The sequence below is a fragment of the Scyliorhinus torazame genome, chromosome 1, assembly GCF_047496885.1.
Source record: "Scyliorhinus torazame isolate Kashiwa2021f chromosome 1, sScyTor2.1, whole genome shotgun sequence".
NCBI classification, from domain to species: domain Eukaryota; kingdom Metazoa; phylum Chordata; class Chondrichthyes; order Carcharhiniformes; family Scyliorhinidae; genus Scyliorhinus; species Scyliorhinus torazame.
In genome coordinates, this window is record NC_092707.1 from 396,320,258 (window position 1) to 396,344,403 (window position 24,146).

Sequence of the window (24,146 nt, forward strand, 5' to 3'; positions counted from 1 at the left end):
CTGACAGTGCAGCAATCCCTCAGTATTGACCCTCTGACAGGGCAGCACTCCCTCAGTACTGACCCACTGACAGTGCAGGACTCCCTCAGTACTGACCCTCTGACAGTGCAGCACTCCCTCAGTACTGACCCTCTGACAGTGCAGCACTCCTTCAGTACTGACCCTCTGACAGTGCAGCACTCCCTCAGTACTGATCCTCTGACAGTGCAGCACTCCCTCAGTACTGACCCTCTGACAGTGCAGCACTCCCTCAGTACTGATCCTCTGACAGTGCAGCACTCTCTCAGTACTGACCCTCTGACAGTGCAGCACTCCCTCAGTACTGACCCTCTGACAGTGCAGCACTCCCTCAGCACTGATCCTCTGACAGTGCAGCACTCCTCAGGACTGACCCTCTGACAGTGCAGCACTCCCTCAGTACTGACCCTCTGACAGTGCAGCACTCCCTCAGCACTGACCCTCTGACAGTGCCGCACTCCCTCAGGACTGACCCTCTGACAGTGCAGCACTCCCTCAGTACCGACCCTCTGACAGTGCAGCACTCCCTCAGTACTGACCCTCTGACAGTGCGGTACTCCCTCAGTACTGACCCACTGACAGTACAGCATTCCCTCAGTACTGACCCTCTGACAGTGCAGCACTCCCTCAGTACTGACCCTCTGATAGTGCAGCACTCCCTCAGTACTGACCCTCTGACAGTGCAGCACTCCCTCAGTACTGACCCTCTGACTGTGGAGCACTACTTCAGTGCCAGCCCTCAGACAGTGCAGCACTCCCTCAACACTGACCCTCTGACCATGTAGCACTCCCTCAGTACTGACCCTCCAACAATGCGCACTCCCTCAGTACTGACCCTCTGACAGTGCAGCACTCCCTCAGTACTGACCATCTGTCAGTGCAGCACTCCCTGAGTACTGACCCTCTGACAGTGCAGCACTCCCTCAGCATTGACCCTCTGACAGTGCTGCGCTCCCTCAGTACTGAACCTCTGACAGTGCAGCACTCCCTCAGTACTGACCCTCTGACAGTGTAGCACTCCCTCAGTACTGACCCTCTGACAGTGCGGTACTCCCTCAGTACTGACCCACTGACAGTACAGCATTCCCTCAGTACTGACCCTCTGACAGTGCAGCACTCCCTCAGTACTGACCCTCTGACAGTGCAGCACTCCCTCAGTACTGACCCTCTGACAGTGCAGCACTCCCTCAGTACTGACCCTCTGACAGTGCAGCACTCCCTCAGTACTGACCCTCTGACAGTGCAGCACTCCCTCAGTACTGACCCTCTGACAGGGCAGCACTCCCTTAGTACTGACCCTCTGACTATGGAGCACTCCCTCAGTACTGACCCTCTGACAGGGCAGCACTCCCTCAGTACTGACCCTCTGACAGTGCAGCACTCCCTCAGTACTGACCCTCTGACTGTGGAGCACTCCTTCAGTGCCAGCCCTCAGACAGTGCAGCACTCCCTCAACACTGACCCTCTGACCGTGTAGCACTCCCTCAGTACTGACCCTCCGACAATGCAGCACTCCCTCAGTACTGACCATCTGTCAGTGCAGCACTCCCTGAGTACTGACCCTCTGACAGTGCAGCACTCCCTCAGCATTGACCCTCTGACAGTGCAGCACTCCCTCAGTACTGACCCTCTGACAGTGCAGCACTCCCTCAGCCCTCAGTACCGACCCTCTGACAGTGCAGCACTCCCTCAGCCCTCAGTACCGACCCTCAGACAGTGCAGCACTCCCTCAGTATTGAACCTCTGACAGTGCAGCACTCCCTCAGTACCGACCCTCTGACAGTGCAGCACTCCCTCAGCACTGACCCTCTGACAGTGCAACACCCCCTCAGTACTGACCCTCTGACAGTGCAGCACTCCCTCAGTACTGACCCTCTGACAGTGCAGCACTCCCTCAGTACTGAACCTCTGACAGTGCAGCACTCCCTCAGTACTGACCCTCTGACAGTTCAGGACTCCCTCAGCACTGACCCTCTGACAGTGCAGCACTCCCTCAGAGCTGACCCTCTGACAGTGCAGCACTCCCTCAGTACTGACCCTCTGACAGTGCAGCATTACCTCAGCGCTGACCCTCTGACAGTGCAGCACTCCCTCAGTACTGACCCTCTGACAGTGCAGCACTCCCTCAGCCCTCAGTACTGACCCTCTGACAGTGCAGCACTCCCTCAGCCCTCAGTACCGACCCTCTGACAGTGCAGCACTCCCTCAGTACTGACCCTCAGACAGTGCAGCACTCCCTCAGCACTGACCCTCTGACAGTGCAGCACTCCCTCACCCCTCAGCACTGACCCTCTGACAGTGCAGCACTCCCTCACTACTGACCCTCTGATAGTGCAGCACTCCCTCAGCACTGACCCTCTGACAGTGCAGCACTCCCTCAGCACTGACCCTCTGACAGTGCAGCACTCCCTCAGTCCTAACCCTCTGACAGTGCAGCACTCCCTCAGTACTGACCCTCTGACAGTGCAGCACTCCCTCAGAGCTGACCCTCTGACAGTGCAGGACTCCCTCAGTACTGACCCTCTGACAGTGCAGCATTACCTCAGCGCTGACCCTCTGACAGTGCAGCACTCCCTCAGTACTGACCCTCTGACAGTGCAACACTCCCTCAGCCCTCAGTACTGACCCTCTGACAGTGCAGCACTCCCTCAGCACTGACCCTCTGACAGTGCAACACTCCCTCAGCCCTCAGTACTGACCCTCTGACAGTGCAGCATTACCTCAGCGCTGACCCTCTGACAGTGCAGCACTCCCTCAGTACTGACCCTCTGACAGTGCAACACTCCCTCTGCCCTCAGTACTGACCCTCTGACAGAGCAGCACTCCCTCAGCACTGACCCTCTGACAGTGCAGCACTCCCTCAGCACTGACCCTCTGACAGTGCAACACTGCCTCAGCACTGACCCTCTGACAGTGCAGCACTCCCTCAGCACTGACCCTCTGACAGTGCAGCACTCCCTCAGTACTGACCCTCTGACAGTGCAGCACACCCTGAGCACTGACCCTCTGACAGTGCAGCACTCCCTCAGTACTGACCCTCTGACAGTGCAGCACTCCCTCAGTCCTGACCTTCTGACAGTGCAGCGCTCCCTCAGTACTGACCCTCTGACAGTGCAGCACTCCCTCAGTACTGACACTCAGACAGTGCGGCACTCCCTCAGTACTGACCCTCTGACAGTGCAGCACTCCCTCAGCCCTCAGTACTGACCCTCTGACAGTGCAGCACTCCCTCAGCCCTCAGTACCGACCCTCTGACAGTGCAGCACTCCCTCAGTACTGACCCTCAGACAGTGCAGCACTCCCTCAGCACTGACCCTCTGACAGTGCAGCACTCCCTCACCCCTCAGCACTGACCCTCTGACAGTGCAGCACTCCCTCACTACTGACCCTCTGACAGTGCCGCACTCCCTCAGCACTGACCCTCTGACAGTGCAGCATTCCCTCAGCACTGACCCTCTGACAGTGCAGCACTCCCTCAGTCCTAAACCTCTGACAGTGCAGCACTCCCTCAGTACTGACCCTCTGACAGTGCAGCACTCCCTCAGAGCTGACCCTCTGACAGTGCAGGACTCCCTCAGTACTGACCCTCTGACAGTGCAGCATTACCTCAGCGCTGACCCTCTGACAGTGCAGCACTCCCTCAGTACTGACCCTCTGACAGTGGAGCACTCCCTCAGCCCTCAGTACTGACCCTCTGACAGTGCAGCACTCCCTCAGCCCTCAGTACCGACCCTCTGACAGTGCAGCACTCCCTCAGTACTGACCCTCAGACAGTGCAGCACTCCCTCAGCACTGACCCTCTGACAGTGCAGCACTCCCTCACTACTGACCCTCTGACAGTGCAGCACTCCCTCAGCACTGACCCTCTGACAGTGCAACACTCCCTCAGCCCTCAGTACTGACCCTCTGACAGTGCAGCATTACCTCAGCGCTGACCCTCTGACAGTGCAGCACTCCCTCAGTACTGACCCTCTGACACTGCAACACTCCCTCAGCCCTCAGTACTGACCCTCTGACAGAGCAGCACTCCCTCAGCACTGACCCTCTGACAGTGCAGCACTCCCTCAGCACTGACCCTCTGATAGTGCAACACTGCCTCAGCACTGACCCTCTGACAGTGCAGCACTCCCTCAGCACTGACCCTCTGACAGTGCAGCACTCCCTCAGTACTGACCCTCTGACAGTGCAGCACACCCTGAGCACTGACCCTCTGACAGTGCAGCACTCCCTCAGTACTGACCCTCTGACAGTGCAGCACTCCCTCAGTCCTGACCTTCTGACAGTGCAGCGCTCCCTCAGTACTGACCCTCTGACAGTGCAGCACTCCCTCAGTACTGACACTCAGACAGTGCGGCACTCCCTCAGTACTGACCCTCTGACAGTGCAGCACTCCCTCAGCCCTCAGTACTGACCCTCTGACAGTGCAGCACTCCCTCAGCCCTCAGTACCGACCCTCTGACAGTGCAGCACTCCCTCAGTACTGACCCTCAGACAGTGCAGCACTCCCTCAGCACTGACCCTCTGACAGTGCAGCACTCCCTCACCCCTCAGCACTGACCCTCTGACAGTGCAGCACTCCCTCACTACTGACCCTCTGACAGTGCAGCACTCCCTCAGCACTGACCCTCTGACAGTGCAGCACTCCCTCAGCACTGACCCTCTGACAGTGCAGCACTCCCTCAGTCCTAACCCTCTGACAGTGCAGCACTCCCTCAGTACTGACCCTCTGACAGTGCAGCACTCCCTCAGAGCTGACCCTCTGACAGTGCAGGACTCCCTCAGTACTGACCCTCTGACAGTGCAGCATTACCTCAGCGCTGACCCTCTGACAGTGCAGCACTCCCTCAGTACTGACCCTCTGACAGTGCAGCACTCCCTCAGCCCTCAGTACTGACCCTCTGACAGTGCAGCACTCCCTCAGCCCTCAGTACCGACCCTCTGACAGTGCAGCACTCCCTCAGTACTGACCCTCAGACAGTGCAGCACTCCCTCAGCACTGACCCTCTGACAGTGCAGCACTCCCTCACCCCTCAGCACTGACCCTCTGACAGTGCAGCACTCCCTCACTACTGACCCTCTGACAGTGCAGCACTCCCTCAGCACTGACCCTCTGACAGTGCAACACTCCCTCAGCCCTCAGTACTGACCCTCTGACAGTGCAGCACTCCCTCAGTACTGACCCTCAGACAGTGCAGCACTCCCTCAGCACTGACCCTCTGACAGTGCAGCACTCCCTCACCCCTCAGCACTGACCCTCTGACAGTGCAGCACTCCCTCACTACTGACCCTCTGATAGTGCAGCACTCCCTCAGCACTGACCCTCTGACAGTGCAGCACTCCCTCAGCACTGACCCTCTGACAGTGCAGCACTCCCTCAGTCCTAACCCTCTGACAGTGCAGCACTCCCTCAGTACTGACCCTCTGACAGTGCAGCACTCCCTCAGAGCTGACCCTCTGACAGTGCAGGACTCCCTCAGTACTGACCCTCTGACAGTGCAGCATTACCTCAGCGCTGACCCTCTGACAGTGCAGCACTCCCTCTGCCCTCAGTACTGACCCTCTGACAGAGCAGCACTCCCTCAGCACTGACCCTCTGACAGTGCAGGACTCCCTCAGTACTGACCCTCTGACAGTGCAGCATTACCTCAGCGCTGACCCTCTGACAGTGCAGCACTCCCTCAGTACTGACCCTCTGACAGTGCAACACTCCCTCAGCCCTCAGTACTGACCCTCTGACAGTGCAGCACTCCCTCAGCACTGACCCTCTGACAGTGCAACACTCCCTCAGCCCTCAGTACTGACCCTCTGACAGTGCAGCATTACCTCAGCGCTGACCCTCTGACAGTGCAGCACTCCCTCAGTACTGACCCTCTGACAGTGCAACACTCCCTCTGCCCTCAGTACTGACCCTCTGACAGAGCAGCACTCCCTCAGCACTGACCCTCTGACAGTGCAGCACTCCCTCAGCACTGACCCTCTGACAGTGCAACACTGCCTCAGTACTGACCCTCTGACAGTGCAGCACTCCCTCAGCACTGACCCTCTGACAGTGCAGCACTCCCTCAGTACTGACCCTCTGACAGTGCAGCACACCCTGAGCACCGACCCTCTGACAGTGCAGCACTCCCTCAGTACTGACCCTCTGACAGTGCAGCACTCCCTCAGTCCTGACCTTCTGACAGTGCAGCGCTCCCTCAGTACTGACCCTCTGACAGTGCAGCACTCCCTCAGTACTGACACTCAGACAGTGCGGCACTCCCTCAGTACTGACCCTCTGACAGTGCAGCACTCCCTCAGCCCTCAGTACTGACCCTCTGACAGTGCAGCACTCCCTCAGCCCTCAGTACCGACCCTCTGACAGTGCAGCACTCCCTCAGTACTGACCCTCAGACAGTGCAGCACTCCCTCAGCACTGACCCTCTGACAGTGCAGCACTCCCTCACCCCTCAGCACTGACCCTCTGACAGTGCAGCACTCCCTCACTACTGACCCTCTGACAGTGCAGCACTCCCTCAGCACTGACCCTCTGACAGTGCAGCACTCCCTCAGCACTGACCCTCTGACAGTGCAGCACTCCCTCAGTCCTAAACCTCTGACAGTGCAGCACTCCCTCAGTACTGACCCTCTGACAGTGCAGCACTCCCTCAGAGCTGACCCTCTGACAGTGCAGGACTCCCTCAGTACTGACCCTCTGACAGTGCAGCATTACCTCAGCGCTGACCCTCTGACAGTGCAGCACTCCCTCAGTACTGACCCTCTGACAGTGGAGCACTCCCTCAGCCCTCAGTACTGACCCTCTGACAGTGCAGCACTCCCTCAGCCCTCAGTACCGACCCTCTGACAGTGCAGCACTCCCTCAGTACTGACCCTCAGACAGTGCAGCACTCCCTCTGCCCTCAGTACTGACCCTCTGACAGAGCAGCACTCCCTCAGCACTGACCCTCTGACAGTGCAGGACTCCCTCAGTACTGACCCTCTGACAGTGCAGCATTACCTCAGCGCTGACCCTCTGACAGTGCAGCACTCCCTCAGTACTGACCCTCTGACAGTGCAACACTCCCTCAGCCCTCAGTACTGACCCTCTGACAGTGCAGCACTCCCTCAGCACTGACCCTCTGACAGTGCAACACTCCCTCAGCCCTCAGTACTGACCCTCTGACAGTGCAGCATTACCTCAGCGCTGATCCTCTGACAGTGCAGCACTCCCTCAGTACTGACCCTCTGACAGTGCAACACTCCCTCTGCCCTCAGTACTGACCCTCTGACAGAGCAGCACTCCCTCAGCACTGACCCTCTGACAGTGCAGCACTCCCTCAGCACTGACCCTCTGACAGTGCAACACTGCCTCAGCACTGACCCTCTGACAGTGCAGCACTCCCTCAGCACTGACCCTCTGACAGTGCAGCACTCCCTCAGTACTGACCCTCTGACAGTGCAGCACACCCTGAGCACTGACCCTCTGACAGTGCAGCACTCCCTCAGTACTGACCCTCTGACAGTGCAGCACTCCCTCAGTCCTGACCTTCTGACAGTGCAGCGCTCCCTCAGTACTGACCCTCTGACAGTGCAGCACTCCCTCAGTACTGACACTCAGACAGTGCGGCACTCCCTCAGTACTGACCCTCTGACAGTGCAGCACTCCCTCAGCCCTCAGTACTGACCCTCTGACAGTGCAGCACTCCCTCAGCCCTCAGTACCGACCCTCTGACAGTGCAGCACTCCCTCAGTACTGACCCTCAGACAGTGCAGCACTCCCTCAGCACTGACCCTCTGACAGTGCAGCACTCCCTCACCCCTCAGCACTGACCCTCTGACAGTGCAGCACTCCCTCACTACTGACCCTCTGACAGTGCAGCACTCCCTCAGCACTGACCCTCTGACAGTGCAGCACTCCCTCAGCACTGACCCTCTGACAGTGCAGCACTCCCTCAGTCCTAAACCTCTGACAGTGCAGCACTCCCTCAGTACTGACCCTCTGACAGTGCAGCACTCCCTCAGAGCTGACCCTCTGACAGTGCAGGACTCCCTCAGTACTGACCCTCTGACAGTGCAGCATTACCTCAGCGCTGACCCTCTGACAGTGCAGCACTCCCTCAGTACTGACCCTCTGACAGTGGAGCACTCCCTCAGCCCTCAGTACTGACCCTCTGACAGTGCAGCACTCCCTCAGCCCTCAGTACCGACCCTCTGACAGTGCAGCACTCCCTCAGTACTGACCCTCAGACAGTGCAGCACTCCCTCAGCACTGACCCTCTGACAGTGCAGCACTCCCTCACCCCTCAGCACTGACCCTCTGACAGTGCAGCACTCCCTCACTACTGACCCTCTGACAGTGCAGCACTCCCTCAGCACTGACCCTCTGACAGTGCAACACTCCCTCAGCCCTCAGTACTGACCCTCTGACAGTGCAGCATTACCTCAGCGCTGACCCTCTGACAGTGCAGCACTCCCTCAGTACTGACCCTCTGACACTGCAACACTCCCTCAGCCCTCAGTACTGACCCTCTGACAGAGCAGCACTCCCTCAGCACTGACTCTCTGACAGTGCAGCACTCCCTCAGCACTGACCCTCTGATAGTGCAACACTGCCTCAGCACTGACCCTCTGACAGTGCAGCACTCCCTCAGCACTGACCCTCTGACAGTGCAGCACTCCCTCAGTACTGACCCTCTGACAGTGCAGCACACCCTGAGCACTGACCCTCTGACAGTGCAGCACTCCCTCAGTACTGACCCTCTGACAGTGCAGCACTCCCTCAGTCCTGACCTTCTGACAGTGCAGCGCTCCCTCAGTACTGACCCTCTGACAGTGCAGCACTCCCTCAGTACTGACACTCAGACAGTGCGGCACTCCCTCAGTACTGACCCTCTGACAGTGCAGCACTCCCTCAGCCCTCAGTACCGACCCTCTGACAGTGCAGCACTCCCTCAGTACTGACCCTCAGACAGTGCAGCACTCCCTCAGCACTGACCCTCTGACAGTGCAGCACTCCCTCACCCCTCAGCACTGACCCTCTGACAGTGCAGCACTCCCTCACTACTGACCCTCTGACAGTGCAGCACTCCCTCAGCACTGACCCTCTGACAGTGCAGCACTCCCTCAGCCCTCAGTACTGACTCTCTGACAGTGCAGCATTACCTCAGCGCTGACCCTCTGACAGTGCAGCACTCCCTCAGTACTGACCCTCTGACAGTGCAACACTCCCTCAGCCCTCAGTACTGACCCTCTGACAGAGCAGCACTCCCTCAGCACTGACCCTCTGACAGTGCAGCACTCCCTCAGCACTGACCCTCTGACAGTGCAACACTGCCTCAGCACTGACCCTCTGACAGTGCAGCACTCCCTCAGCACTGACCCTCTGACAGTGCAGCACTCCCTCAGTACTGACCCTCTGACAGTGCAGCACACCCTGAACACTGACCCTCTGACAGTGCAGCACTCCCTCAGTACTGACCCTCTGACAGTGTGGCACTCCCTCAGTACTGATCCTCTGACAGTGCGGCACTCCCTCAGAACTGATCCTCTGACAGTGCAGCACTCCCTCAGTCCTGACCCTCTGACAGTGCAGCACTCCCTCTGCACTGACCCTCTGACAGTGCAGCACTCCCTCAGTACTGACCCTCTGACAGTGCGGCACTCCCTCAGTACTGACCCTCTGACAGTGCGGCACTCCCTCAGCACTGACCCTCTGACAGTGCAGCACTCCCTCAGTCCTGACCCTCTGACAGTGCAGCACTCCCTCAGTACTGACCATCTGACAGTGCGACACTCCCTCAGCACTGACCCTCTGACAGTGCAGCACTCCCTCAGTACTGACCCTCTGACAGTGCAGCACTCCCTCAGTACTGACCATCTGACAGTGCGGCACTCCCTCAGCACTGACCCTCTGACAGTGCAGCACTCCCTCAGTACTGACCCTCTGACAGTGCAGCACTCCCTCAGTGCTGGCGTTGGGAGTGTTTAACCTTCGATTTATATGCTCCAGACTTTCTGGAAGGGGGGGAGTTGAGCCCTCGGCCTACAGATGCCGAGGTGAGATGTGCCTCACAACGAGTTAGGTGCCATGCCTTTAATCACACTAACAATTACTCCAATCTATCTGCACAGATCCTCAGCAGCCCCCAGCGTCTGTATGATCTCGCTGGGCCCACAGTCCTTGAGGGGGAAACAAGAAGGAGGTCCAGTCAGAAAAGAAGGTCTCACCTGGACCTTCACAAAATGTAAGTCACGTGCTCGATGCACCCGTCTTGTATCTCCTCACTGATGAGCTCCATCTGCCCCGGTTTGCGATCCTTGATCAGCTTCTCCTCGCAAAATTCTATCAATCTCGGTTTGGAAACTGTCAATTAGCCCCCAACCTCGACATCATTTCCGGGAATAGAGTTCCAGATTTCCAACTCCCCCTTTACGTGAGGAAAGCTTCCTGGCATCATGCCCGAGTGGCTTAACTCCGAGGATGGTGTAGTAACGAGCAATCTGGAGACCCAGGTTAATGTGCTGGACCCCAGGGTTCGAATCCCACCCTGGCAGCTCGTGGAATTCCAGTTCATTAGTTTTCTTTGTTCTTTCTTCCAGTGGGATGAGGGCGACTCCGGCAAGACGGGCATTTATTACCCTCCCCTAATTGCCCTCGGACTGAGTGGCTGACTCGGCCACTTCAGAGGGCAGTTAGGAGTCACCCACATTGTTCTGGATCTGGAGTAGGCCAGACCGGGTAAGGGCAGCAGATTTCCTTCCCGGAAGGACATCGCTGAACCAGATGGGTTTTTGACGACAATCGAAGATAGTTGTCATGGTTGTTCCGGATTTTTATGGATTGAATTTAAGTTCTACCAGCTGCCGTGTTGGGATTTGAACCCATGCCTCCAGAGCGTTAGCCTAGGCCTCTGGGGAGCTCATCCATGCAATAAAAAGCTGGTGGCCGTGACAAACTGTCATCAATTGTTGTTGTTTTTAAAAAAAAAAATTTATTGAAAATTTTTGGTCAACCAACACAGTACATTGTGCATTCTTTACACAATATTATAACAACACAAATAACAATGACCTATTTTATAAACAGAAAATGAATAAATAATAAATAACAAAAATGAAAACTAACCCTAATTGGCAACTGCCTTATCACAAGTAACACTCTCCAAAAATATAATTTAACAGTCCAATATATAATTATCTGTAGCAACAACCTATACATATTATACAGTATATATTAACAACCCTGAGAGTCCTTCTGGTTCTTCCCCCCCCCCCCCCCCCCCCCCCCCCCCCCACCCCCCTCCCCGATCCTGGGCTGCTGCTGCTGCCTTTTTTTTCCATTCCATCTATCTTTCTACGAGGTATTCGACGAACGGTTGCCACCGCCTGGTGAACCCTTGAGCCGACCCCCTTAGAACGAACTTAATCCGCTCTAGCTTTATAAACCCTGCCATGTCATTTATCCAGGTCTCCACCCCCGGATGCTTGGCTTCTTTCCACATTAGCAATATCCTGCGCCGGGCTACTAGGGACGCAAAGGCCAAAACATCGGCCTCTCTCGCCTCCTGCACTCCCGGCTCTTGTGCAACCCCAAATATAGCCAACCCCCAGCTTGGTTCGACCCGGACCCCCACTACTTTTGAAAGCACCTTTGTCACCCCCATCCAAAATCCCTGTAGTGCCGGGCATGACCAAAACATATGGGTATGATTCGCTGGGCTTCTCGAGCACCTCGCACACCTATCCTCCACCCCAAAAAATTTACTGAGCCGTGCTCCAGTCATATGCGCCCTGTGTAATACCTTAAACTGAATCAGGCTTAGCCTGGCACACGAGGACGACGAGTTTACCCTGCTTAGGGCATCTGCCCACAGCCCCTCCTCGATCTCCTCCCCCAGCTCTTCTTCCCATTTCCCTTTTAGTTCATCTACCATAGTCTCCCCTTCGTCCCTCATTTCCCTGTATATATCTGACACCTTACCATCCCCCACCCATGTCTTTGAGATCACTCTGTCCTGCACCTCTTGTGTCGGGAGCTGCGTTGAATTCCCTCACCTGTTGCCTCGCAAAAGCCCTCTGAATGCATTCCCTTGGGGCAACCCATATTTCTCGGTCAGTGCTCCCAGACTCGCGAACTTTCCATCCACAAACAGATCTTTCAGTTGCGTTATTCCTGCTCTTTGCCACATTCCATATCCCCCATCCATTCCCCCCGGGGCAAACCTATGGTTGTTTCTTATCGGGGACCCCCCCAAGGCTCCAGTCTTTCCCCTATGCCGTCTCCACTGTCCCCATATCTTCAGTGTAGCCACCACCACCGGGCTTGTGGTGTAGTTCCTCGGTGAGAACGGCAATGGGGCTGTCACCATAGCCTGTAGGCTAGTCCCCCTACAGGACGCCCTCTCTAATCTCTTCCACGCCGCTTCCTCCTCCTCTCCCATCCGCTTACTCACCATTGAAATATTAGCGGCCCAATAATACTCACTTAGGCTCGGTAGTGCCAGCCCCCCCCTATCCCTGCTACGCTGTAAGAATCCCTTCCTCACTCTCGGGGTCTTCCCGGCCCACACAAAACCCATGATGCTCTTTTCAATCCTTTTTAAAAAAGCCTTTGTGATCACCACCGGGAGGCACTGAAACACAAAGAGGAATCTCGGGAGGACCACCATCTTAACCGCCTGCACCCTCCCTGCCAGTGACAGGGATACCATATCCCATCTCTTGAAATCCTCCTCCATTTGTTCCACCAACCGCGTTAAATTTAACCTATGCAATGTGCCCCAATTCTTGGCTATCTGGATCCCCAGGTAACGAAAGTCCCTTGTTACCTTCCTCAACGGTAGGTCCTCTATTTCTCTACTCTGCCCCCCTGGATGCACCACAAACAACTCACTTTTCCCCATGTTCAATTTATACCCTGAAAAATCCCCAAACTCCCCAAGTATCCGCATTATTTCTGGCATCCCCTCCGCCGGGTCTGCCACATATAGTAACAAATCGTCCGCATACAAAGATACCCGGTGTTCTTCTCCTCCTCTAAGTACTCCCCTCCACTTCTTGGAACCCCTCAACGCTATCGCCAGGGGCTCAATCGCCAGTGCAAACAATAATGGGGACAGAGGGCATCCCTGCCTTGTCCCTCTATGGAGCCGAAAATATGCAGATCCCCGTCCATTCGTGACCACGCTCGCCATCGGGGCCCTATACAACAGCTGCACCCATCTAACATACCCCTCTCCAAAACCAAATCTCCTCAACACCTCCCACAAATAATCCCACTCCACTCTATCAAATGCTTTCTCGGCATCCATCGCCACTACTATCTCCGTTTTCCCCCTCTGGTGGGGGCATCATCATTACCCCTAACAGCCTCCATATATTCGTGTTCAGCTGTCTCCCCTTCACAAACCCAGTTTGGTCCTCGTGGACCACCCCCGGGACACATTCCTCTATTCTCATTGCCATTACCTTGGCCAGGATCTTGGCATCTACATTTAGGAGGGAAATAGGTCTATAGGACCCGCATTGTAGCGGATCCTTTTCCTTCTTTAAGAGAAGCGATATCGTTGCTTCAGACATAGTCGGGGGCAGTTGTCCCCTTTCCTTTGCCTCATTAAAGGTCCTCGTCAATACCGGGGCGAGCAAGTCCACATACTTTCTATAGAATTCGACTGGGAATCCATCCGGTCCCGGGGCCTTTCCCGCCTGCATGCTCCTAATTCCTTTCACCACTTCTTCTACCTCGATCTGTGCTCCCAGTCCCACCCTTTCCTGCTCTTCCACCTTGGGAAATTCCTGCCGATCCAAAAAGCCCATCATTCTCTCCCTCCCATCCGGGGGTTGAGCTTCATATAATTTTTTATAAAATGTCTTGAACACTCCATTCACTCTCTCCGCTCCCCGCTCCATCTCTCCTTCCTCATCCCTCACTTCCCCTATTTCCCTCGCTGCTCCCCTTTTCCTCAATTGGTGTGCCAGCAACCTGCTCGCCTTCTCCCCATATTCGTACTGTACACCCTGTGCCTTCCTCCATTGTGCCTCTGCAGTGCCCGTAGTCAGCAAGTCAAATTCTACATGTAGCCTTTGCCTTTCCCTGTACAGTCCCTCCTCCGGTGCTTCCGCATATTGTCGGTCCACCCTCAAAAGTTCTTGCAGCAACCGCTCCCGTTCCTTACTCTCCTGCTTCCCTTTATGTGCCCTTATTGATATCAGCTCCCCTCTAACCACCGCCTTCAGCGCCTCCCAGACCACTCCCACCTGGACCTCCCCATTATCATTGAGTTCCAAGTACTTTTCAATGCACCCCCTCACCCTTAGACACACCCCCTCATCTGCCATTAGTCCCATGTCCATTCTTCAGGGTGGGCGCCCTCCTGTTTCCTCCCCTATCTCCAAGTCTACCCAGTGTGGAGCGTGATCCGAAATGGCTATAGCCGTATACTCCGTTCCCCTCACCTTCGGGATCAACGCCCTTCCCAGCACAAAAAAGTCTATTCGCGAGTAGACTTTATGGACAGAGGAGAAAAACGAGAACTCCTTACTCCTAAGTCTGCTAAATCTCCACGGGTCTACACCTCCCATCTGCTCCATAAAATCTTTAAGTACCTTGGCTGCTGCCGGCCTCCTTCCAGTCCTGGACTTCGACCTATCCAGCCCTGGTTCCAACACCGTATTAAAATCTCCCCCCATTATCAGCTTTCCCATCTCTAGGTCCGGAATGCGTCCTAGCATCCGCCTCATAAAATTGGCATCATCCCAGTTCGGGGCATATACGTTTACCAAAACCACCGTCTCCCCCTGTAGTTTGCCACTCACCATCACGTATCTGCCCCCGTTATCCGCCACTATAGTCTTTGCCTCGAACATTACCCGCTTCCCCACTAATATAGCCACCCCCCTGTTTTTCGCATCTAGCCCCGAATGGAACATCTGCCCCACCCATCCTTTGCGTAGCCTAACCTGGTCTATCAGTTTCCTGTAACATAACTACATCTGCCTTAAAGTTTCTTAAGGTGTGCGAGTACCCGTGCCCTCTTTATCGGCCCGTTCAGCCCTCTCACGTTCCACGTGATCAGCCGGGTTGGGGGGCTTCCTACCCCCCCCCCCCCCCCTTGTCGATTAGCCATCCCCTTTTTCCAGCTCCTCACCCGGTTCCCGTGCAGCTGTATCTCCCCCAGGCGGTGCCCCCCAACCCATCCCCTCCCATACCAGCTCCCCCCTCTCCCCAGCAGCAGCAACCCAGTAATTCCCCCCTCCCACCCCCCCCCCGCTAGATCCCCCCCTAGCGTAATTACTCCCCCCATGTTGCTCCCAGAAGTCAGCAAACTCTGGCCGACCTCGGCTTCCCCCCGTGACCTCGGCTTGCACCGTGCGACGCCCCCTCCTTCCTGCTTCTCTATTCCCGCCATGATTATCATAGCGCGGGAACCAAGCCCGCGCTTCTCCCTTGGTCCCGCCCCCAATGGCCAACGCCCCATCTTCTCCACCTCCCCTCCTCCCCCTTCACCACCTGTGGAAGAGAGAAAAGTTACCACATCGCAGGATTAGTACATAAAACTCCTCTTTCCCCCCTTTTTTACCCCCCCTCTTCGCCCCCCACATTCGCCCCACCACTTTGTTCAAACGTTCTTTTTAATAACCCGCTCATTCCAGTTTTTCTTCCACAATAAAAGTCCACGCTTCATCTGCCGTCTCAAAGTAGTGGTGCCTCCCTCGATATGTGACCCACAGTCTTGCCGGTTGCAGCATTCCAAATTTTATCATCTTTTTATGAAGCACCGCCTTGGCCCGATTAAAGCTCGCCCTCCTTCTCGCCACCTCCGCACTCCTGTCTTGATAAACGCGGATCACCGCGTTCTCCCATTTACTGCTCGGAGTTTTCTTTGCCCATCTAAGGACCATTTCTCTATCCTTAAAACGGAGGAATCTCACCACTATGGCTCTGGGAATTTCTCCTGCTCTCGGTCCTCGCGCCATCACTCGGTATGTTCCCTCCACCTCCAACGGACCCGCCGGGGCCTCCGCTCCCATTAACGAGTGCAGCATCGTGCTCACATATGCCCCGAAGTCCGCTCCCTCCGCACCTTCAGGAAGACCAAGAATCCTCAGGTTGTTCCTCCTTGCGTTGTTCTCCAGTGCCTCCAACCTTTCCACACATCGTTTCTGATGTGCCTCATGCATCTCCGTCTTCACCACCAGGCCCTGTATGTCGTCCTCATTCTCGGCAGCCTTTGCCTTCACGACCCGAAGCTCCCGCTCCTGGGTCTTTTGTTCCTCCTTTAGCCCTTCGATCGCCTGTAGTATCGGGGCCAACAGCTCTTTCTTCATTTCCTTTTTGATCTCTTCCACACAGCATTTCAAGAACTCTTGTTGTTCAGGGCCCCATGTTAAACTGCCACCTTCCGACGCCATCTTGGTTTTTGCTTGCCTTCCTTGCCGCTGTTCTAAAGGATCCACTGCAATCCGGCCACTTTCTCCTTTTTTCATCCGTATCCAGGGGGGATTCCCTTCTGGTTTACCGCACAGTGTTTTTAGCCGTCAAAATTGCCGTTGGGGCTCCTATCAAGAGCCCAAAAGCCCGTTTCACCGGGAGCTGCCGAAACGTGTGACTCAGCTGGTCATCGCCGCACCCGGAAGTCATCAATTGTTTTAAAGACCCACCTGAGTCTTATCGTTTATTCTGGGCTTCCCCACTTGAGGTGATGGTTTTGCTCCGTCTACCCTGTCAGCGTCTTTCATCATTTAATATCCCCCCTCAGAATGGAGCCCTTTTATCATTCCAGCGGATCAGTGCTGCTGTGCTGCCAGAGGAACGGTGCCACAGGTGCTCTTAACCTGTGTCTAACCAGAACTTCATACCAGTCAAATCGGTCAAACCTCCGGGTGCTCCGGTTTCCTCCCACAGTCTAAAGATGTGCAGGTTAGATGGATTGGTCGTGCTAAATTGCCCTTTGTGTCCAAAAAAGGTTGGGTGGGGTTACTGGGTTACAGGACATAGGGTGGAGGCGTGGGTTTAAGTGTGGTGCTCTTTCCAAGGGCCACTGCAGACTCGATGGGCCGAATGGCCACCTTCTGCACTGTAAGGGCGGGATTCTCTAATCCCGCGGCAGAGTGTCCACGCCGTCGTAAACGCCGCCACGTTTTACGACGGCGTGAACGGGCCGACCCGCGACTAATTCTGGCCCCAAAGGGGGCCCGCACGGCGCTGGAGCGGTTCACGTCGCTCCAGCTGCCGATCCCGGCGCGAACTGGGCGCCGCAGGATCCGCGCATGCGCAATGGCGGTGGCGTCAATGCGCACATGCGCAGTGGCCTCCTTCAACGCGCCGGTCCCGACGCAACATGGCGCAGAACTCCAGGGGCCGGCGCGTAGGAACGGAGGCCCCCAGCCAGAGAGGCCGGCCCGCCGATCGGAGCCCCCCCCCCCCCCCCCTGGGGTCGGACCCCCTCCTCCCCAACATGCCCCCCCCCCCCCCCCCGACCTTACACACCGAGGTCCCGCCGGCTGGGAGCAGGTGTGGACGGCGCCAACGGGACTCGGCATTTTCACGACGGCCACTCGGCCCATCCCTGGCCGAGAATCGGCGGGCCGGCTGCCTAGAGCGGCCCCTGACCGGCGCTGTGCCAACCATGCCGGCGCCAACGGCGCCAATTCGCCGCTCCGCTCTGCGGGCCCAGGGCTGAGAGAATCCCAGCCTAAATTCTCTGATTCTATGAATAGAACTTTAATTTTGACACTGAACAAAGAACAAAGAAATGTACAGCACAGGAACAGGCCCTTCGGCCCTCCAAGCCCGTGCCGACCATGCTGCCCGACTAAACTACAATCTTCTACACTTCCTGGGTCCGTATCCCTCTATTCCCATCCTATTCATGTATTTGTCAAGATGCCCCTTAAATGTCACTATCGTCCCTGCTTCCACCACCTCCTCCGGTAGCGAGTTCCAGGCACCCACTACCCTCTGCGTAAACAACTTGCCTTGTACATCTACTCTAAACCTTGCCCCTCTCACCTTAAACCTATGCCCCCTAGTAATTGACCCCTCTACCCCGGGGAAAAGCCTCTGATTATCCACTCTGTCTATGCCCCTCATAATTTTGTAGACCTCTATCAGGTCGCCCCTCAACCTCTGTCGTTCCAGTGAGAACAAACCGAGTTTATTCAACTGCTCCTCATAGCTAATGCCCTCCATACCAGGCAACATTCTGGTAAATCTCTTCTGCACCCTCTCGAAAGCCTCCACATCCTTCTGGTAGTGTGGCGACCAGAATTGAACACTATACTCCAAGTGTGGCCTAACTAAGGTTCTTTACAGCTGCAACATGAATTGCCAATTCTTATACTCAATGCCCCGGCCAATGAAGGCAAGCATGCCGTATGCCTTCTTGACTACCTTCTCCACCTGTGTTGCCCCTTTGACCTGTGGACCTGTACTCCTAGATCTCTTTGACTTTCAATACTCTTGAGGGTTCTACCATTCACTGTATATTCCCTACCTGCATTAGACCTTCCAAAATGCATTACCTCACATTTGTCCGGATTAAACTCCATCTGCCATCTCTCCGCCCAAGTCTCCAAACAATCTAAATCCTGCTGTATCCTCTGACAGTCCTCATCGCTATCCGTAATTCCACCAACCTTTGTGTCATCTGCAAACTTATTAATCAGACCAGTTACATTTTCCTCCAAATCATTTATATATACTACAAACAGCAAAGGTCCCAGCACTGATCCCTGTGGAACACCACTGGTCACAGCCCTCCAATTAGAAAAGCCTCCTTCCATTGCTACTCTCTGCCTTCTATGACCTAGCCAGTTCTGTTTCCACCTTGCCAACTCACCCCTGATCCCGTGTGACTTCACCTTTTGTACTAGTCTACCATGAGGGACCTTGTCAAAGGCCTTACTGAAGACCATATAGACAACATCCACTGCCCTACCTGCATCAATCATCTTAGTGACCTCCTCGAAAAACTCTATCAAGTTAGTGAGACACGACCTCCCCTTCACAAAACCATGCTGCCTCTCACTAATACGTCCATTTGCTTCCAAATGGGAGTAGATCCTGTCTCGAAGAATTCTCTCCAGTAATTTCCCTACCACTGAAGTAAGGCTCACCGCCCTGTAGTTCCCTGGATTATCCTTGCTTCCCTTCTTAAACAGAGGAACAACATTGGCTATTCTCCAGTCGTCCGGGACATCACCTGAAGACAGTGAGGACCCAAAGATTTCTGTCAAGGCCTCAGCAATTTCCTCTCCAGCCTCCTTCAGTATTCTGGGGTAGATCCCATCAGGCCCTGGGGACTTATCAACCTTAATATTTTTTAAGACACCCAACACCTCGTCTTTTTGGATCTCAATGTGACCCAGGCTATCTACACACCCTTCTCCAGACTCAACATCCACCAATTTCTTCTCTTTGGTGAATACTGGTGCAAAGTATTCATTTAGTACCTCGCCCATTTCCTCTGGCTCCACACATAGATTCCCTTGCCTATCCTTCAGTGGGCCAACCCTTTCCCTGGCTACCCTCTTGCTTTTTATGTACGTGTAAAAAGCCTTGGGATTTTCCTTAACCCTATTTGCCAATGACTTTTCGTGACCCCTTCTAGCCCTCCTGACTCCTTGCTTAAGTTCCTTCCTACTTTCCTTATATTCCACACAGGGTTTGTCTGTTCCCAGCCTTTTAACCCTGACAAATGCCTCCTTTTTCTTTTTGACGAGGCCTACAATATCTCTCGTTATCCAAGGTTCCCGAAAATTGCCGTATTTATCCTTCTTCCTCACAGGAACATGCCGGTCCTGAATTCCTTTCAACTGACACTTGAAAGCCTCCCACATGTCAGTTGTTGATTTGCCCTCAAACACCCGCCCCCAATCTATGTTCTTCAGTTCCCGCCTAATATTGTTATAATTAGCCTTCCCCCAATTTAGCACATTCATCCTAGGACCACTCTTATCCTTGTCCACCAGTACTTTAAAACTTACTGAATTGTGGTCACTGTTCCCGAAATGCTCCCCTACTGAAACATCTACCACCTGGCCGGGCTCATTCCCCAATACCAGGTCCAGTACCGCCCCTTCCCTGGTTGGACTGTCTACATATTGTTTTAAGAAGCCCTCCTGGATGCTCCTTACAAACTCCGCCCCGTCTAAGCCCCTGGCACTAAGTGAGTCCCAGTCAATATTGGGGAAGTTGAAGTCTCCCATCACGACAACCCTGTTGTTTTTACTCTTTTCCAAAATCTGTCTACCTATCTGCTCCTCTATCTCCCGCTGGCTGTTGGGAGGCCTGTAGTAAACCCCCAACATTGTGACTGCACCCTTCTTATTCCTGATCTCTACCCATATAGCCTCACTGCCCTCTGAGGTGTCCTCCCGCAGTACAGCTGTGATATTCTCCCTAACCAGTAGCGCAACTCCGCCACCCCTTTTACATCCCCCTCTATCCCGCCTGAAACATCTAAATCCTGGAACGTTTAGCTGCCAATCCTGCCCTTCCCTCAACCAGGTCTCTGTAATGGCAACAACATCATAGTTCCAAGTACTAATCCAAGCTCTAAGTTCATCTGCCTTACCCGTAATACTTCTTGCATTAAAACATATGCACTTCAGGCCACCAGACCCGCTGTGTTCAGCAACTTCTCCCTGTCTGCTCTGCCTCAGAGCCCCACTGTCCCTATTCCCTAGTTCTCCCTCAATGCTCTCACCTTCTGACCTATTGCTCCCGTGCCCACCCCCCTGCCATACTAGTTTAAACCCTCCCGTGTGACACTAGCAAACCTCGCGGCCAGGATATTTATGCCTCTCCAGTTTAGATGCAACCCGTCCTTATATAGGTCACACCTGCCCCGGAAGAGCTCCCAGTGGTCCAGATAAAGGAAACCCTCCCTCCTACACCAGCTGTTCAGCCACGTGTTTAGCTGCTCTATCTTCCTATTTCTAGCCTCACTGGCACGTGGCACAGGGAGTAAACCCGAGATTACAACCCTCGAGGTCCTGTCTTTTAACTTTCTGCCTAGCTCCCTGAACTCCTGCTGCAGGACCTCATGCCCATTCCTGCCTATGTCGTTAGTACCAATATGTACAACGACTTCTGCCTGTTTGCCCTCCCCCTTCAGGGTGCCCTCTACCCGTTCGGAGACATCCTGGACCCTGGCACCAGGGAGGCAACACACCATCCTGGAGTCTCTTTCACGTCCACAGAAGCGCCTATCTGTGCCCCTGACTATAGAGTCCCCTATTACTATTGCTCTTCTGCGCTTTGACCCTCCCTTCTGAACATCAGAGCCAGCCATGGTGCCACTGCTCTGGCTGCTGCTGTTGCTTTCCCCTGATAGGCTATCCCCCCCGACAGTATCCAAAGGGGTATACCTGTTTGAGAGGGGGACAACCACAGGGGATTCCTGCACTGACTGCCTGCCCTTTCTGGTGGTCACCCATTTCTCTGCCTGCACCTTGGGTGTGACCACATTTATATAACTGCGATTTATGACGCTTTCTGCCACCTGCATGCTCCTAAGTGCATTCAATTGCTGCTCCAACCGAACCATGCGGTCTGAGGAGCTCCAGTTTGGTGCACTTTCTGCAGATGAAGCCCTCCGGGACGTTGGAAGCCTCCCGGACCTGCCACATCTCACTGTCAGAGCACTGCACCCCTCTAACTGACATTGCGTCAATTAATGAAAATTAAAAGTTAAAAAATATTTAAAACATTTTTTTTGAAATTACTGTTAACTGTCTGTTTCCTAGCACTAGATTTCTAATATAAATGCGAAAGCCAAATATAGTACTCTCCGATCTCTGGCTTAGATACTCCTCTAAATTATAATTAAGTAATTATGTTTAATTAGGTACCAATGCTTAATTTTTTTAATTTAGTGTAGATTCCCAACCAGCCACTCGGGTCACAGCTTTTCTGTGATGTCACTTCAGTTTCCCCCCGACACACACAATTTGAAAAAGGTATAAAAGTAAAAATGAGTAAAAATCACTTACCTACCTTCTTACCTTCTGAGTGTCTTAGATGTTCTCAGGTTCTCTCCCTGACAGAGACTGCTCCTCCTCCTCCGAACGGCTCCCGAAACTAGGCCGCGATCTTTTAAAATCTCCGCTCTGACTCGCAGCTCCTGTGATTTTCAAATCTCCCGCGCTTTTTAAATCTCCCGGCTCCCTCTCCTCTCGTGCTGTTTTCAATGTCCCGGCTCTCTCTCCTCCCGCGCGTTTTAAATCTCCCGGCTTTCTCTCCACTCGCGCTGTTTTCAATGTCCCGGCTCACTCTCCACTCGCGCTGTTTTCAATGTCCCGGCTTTCTCTCCTCCCGCGCTTTTTAAATCTCCCGCTCTCTCTCCACTCGCGCTGTTTTCAATGTCCCGCTCTCTCTCCACTCGCGCTGTTTTCAATGTCCCGGCTCTCTCTCCTCTCGCGCTGTTTTCAGTGTCCCGGCTCTCTCTCCACTCGCGCTGTTTTCAATGTCCCGGCTCACTCTCCACTCGCGCTGTTTTCAATGTCCCGGCTCTCTCTCCACTCGTGCTGTTTCAATGTCCCGGCTCTCTCTCCACTCGCGCTGTTTTCAATGTCCCGGCTCTCTCTCCACTCGCGCTGTTTTCAATGTCCCGGATCTCTCTCCACTCGCGCTGTTTTCAATGTCCCGGCTCACTCTCCACTCGCGCTGTTTTCAATGTCCCGCTCTCTCTCCACTCGCGATGTTTTCAATGTCCGGCTCACTCTCCACTCGCGCTGTTTTCAATGTCCCGCTCTCTCTCCACTCGCGATGTTTTCAATGTCCGGCTCTCTCTCCACTCGCGCTGTTTTCAATGTCCCGGCTTTCTCTCCTCCCGCGCTTTTTAAATCTCGCGCTCTCTCTCCACTCGCACTGTTTTCAATGTCCCGGCTCTCTCTCCACTCGCGCTGTTTTCAATGTCGCGGCTCACCCTCCACTCGCGCTGTTTTCAATGTCCCGGCTCACTCTCCACTCGCGCTGTTTTCAATGTCCCGCTCACTCTCCACTCGCGCTGTTTTCAATGTCCCGGCTCACTCTCCACTCGCGCTGTTTTCAATGTCCCGGCTCTCTCTCCACTCGCGCTGTTTTCAATGTCCCGGCTCACTCTCCACTCGCGCTGTTTTCAATGTCCCGGCTCACTCTCCACTCGCGCTGTTTTCAATGTCCCGCTCACTCTCCACTCGCGCTGTTTTCAATGTCCCGGCTTTCTCTCCCCTCGCGCTGTTTTCAATGTCCCGGCTCTCTCTCCACTCGCGCTGTTTTCAATGTCCGGCTCACTCTCCACTCGCGCTGTTTTCAATGCCCCGGCTCACTCTCCACTCGCGCTGTTTTCAATGTCCCGGCTCACTCTCCTCCCGCGCTGTTTTCAATGTCCCGGCTTTCTCTCCCCTCGCGCTGTTTTCAATGTCCCGGCTCTCTCTCCACTCGCGCTGTTTTCAATGTCCGGCTCACTCTCCACTCGTGCTGTTTTCAATGTCCCGGCTCACTCTCCACTCGCGCTGTTTTCAATGTCCCGGCTCACTCTCCTCCCGCGCTGTTTTCAATCTCCCGGCTCACTCTCCACTCGCGTTGTTTTCAATGTCCGGCTCACTCTCCTCCCGCGCTGTTTTCAATCTCCCGCTCTCTCTCCACTCGCGATGTTTTCAATGTCCGGCTCACTCTCCACTCGCGCTGTTTTCAGTGTCCCGGCTCTCTCTCCTCTCGCGCTGTTTTCAATGTCCCGGCTCACTCTCCACTCGCGCTGTTTTCAGTGTCCTGGCTCACTCTCCTCTCGCGCTGTTTTCAATGTCCCGGCTCTCTCTCCACTCGCGCTGTTTTCAGTGTCCTGGCTCACTCTCCTCTCGCGCTGTTTTCAATGTCCCGGCTCTCTCTCCACTCGCGATATTTTCAGTGTCCTGGCTCACTCTCCACTCGCGCTGTTTTCAATGTCCCGGCTCACTCTCCACTCGCGCTGTTTTCAATGTCCCGCTCTCTCTCCACTCGCGATGTTTTCAATGTCCGGCTCACTCTCCATTCGCGCTGTTTTCAATGTCCCGCTCTCTCTCCACTCGCGATGTTTTCAATGTCCGGCTCTCTCTCCACTCGCGCTGTTTTCAATGTCCCGACTTTCTCTCCTCCCGCGCTTTTTAAATCTCGCGCTCTCTCTCCACTC

The 24,146-nt window shown here is 54.7% G+C and overlaps 1 protein-coding gene across 1 annotated transcript in view; it reads left to right on the forward strand.

Annotated features, from left to right (window-relative positions):
- arfgef3 (ARFGEF family member 3) overlaps nt 1–24,146 on the forward strand; it is a 363,850-nt gene that overhangs the window by 82,471 nt on the left and 257,233 nt on the right. The window contains exon 11 of the mRNA XM_072513502.1: nt 10,126–10,238. Coding sequence (XP_072369603.1) covers nt 10,126–10,238 — 113 coding nt within the window. The remainder of the gene's footprint in view (nt 1–10,125; nt 10,239–24,146) is intronic.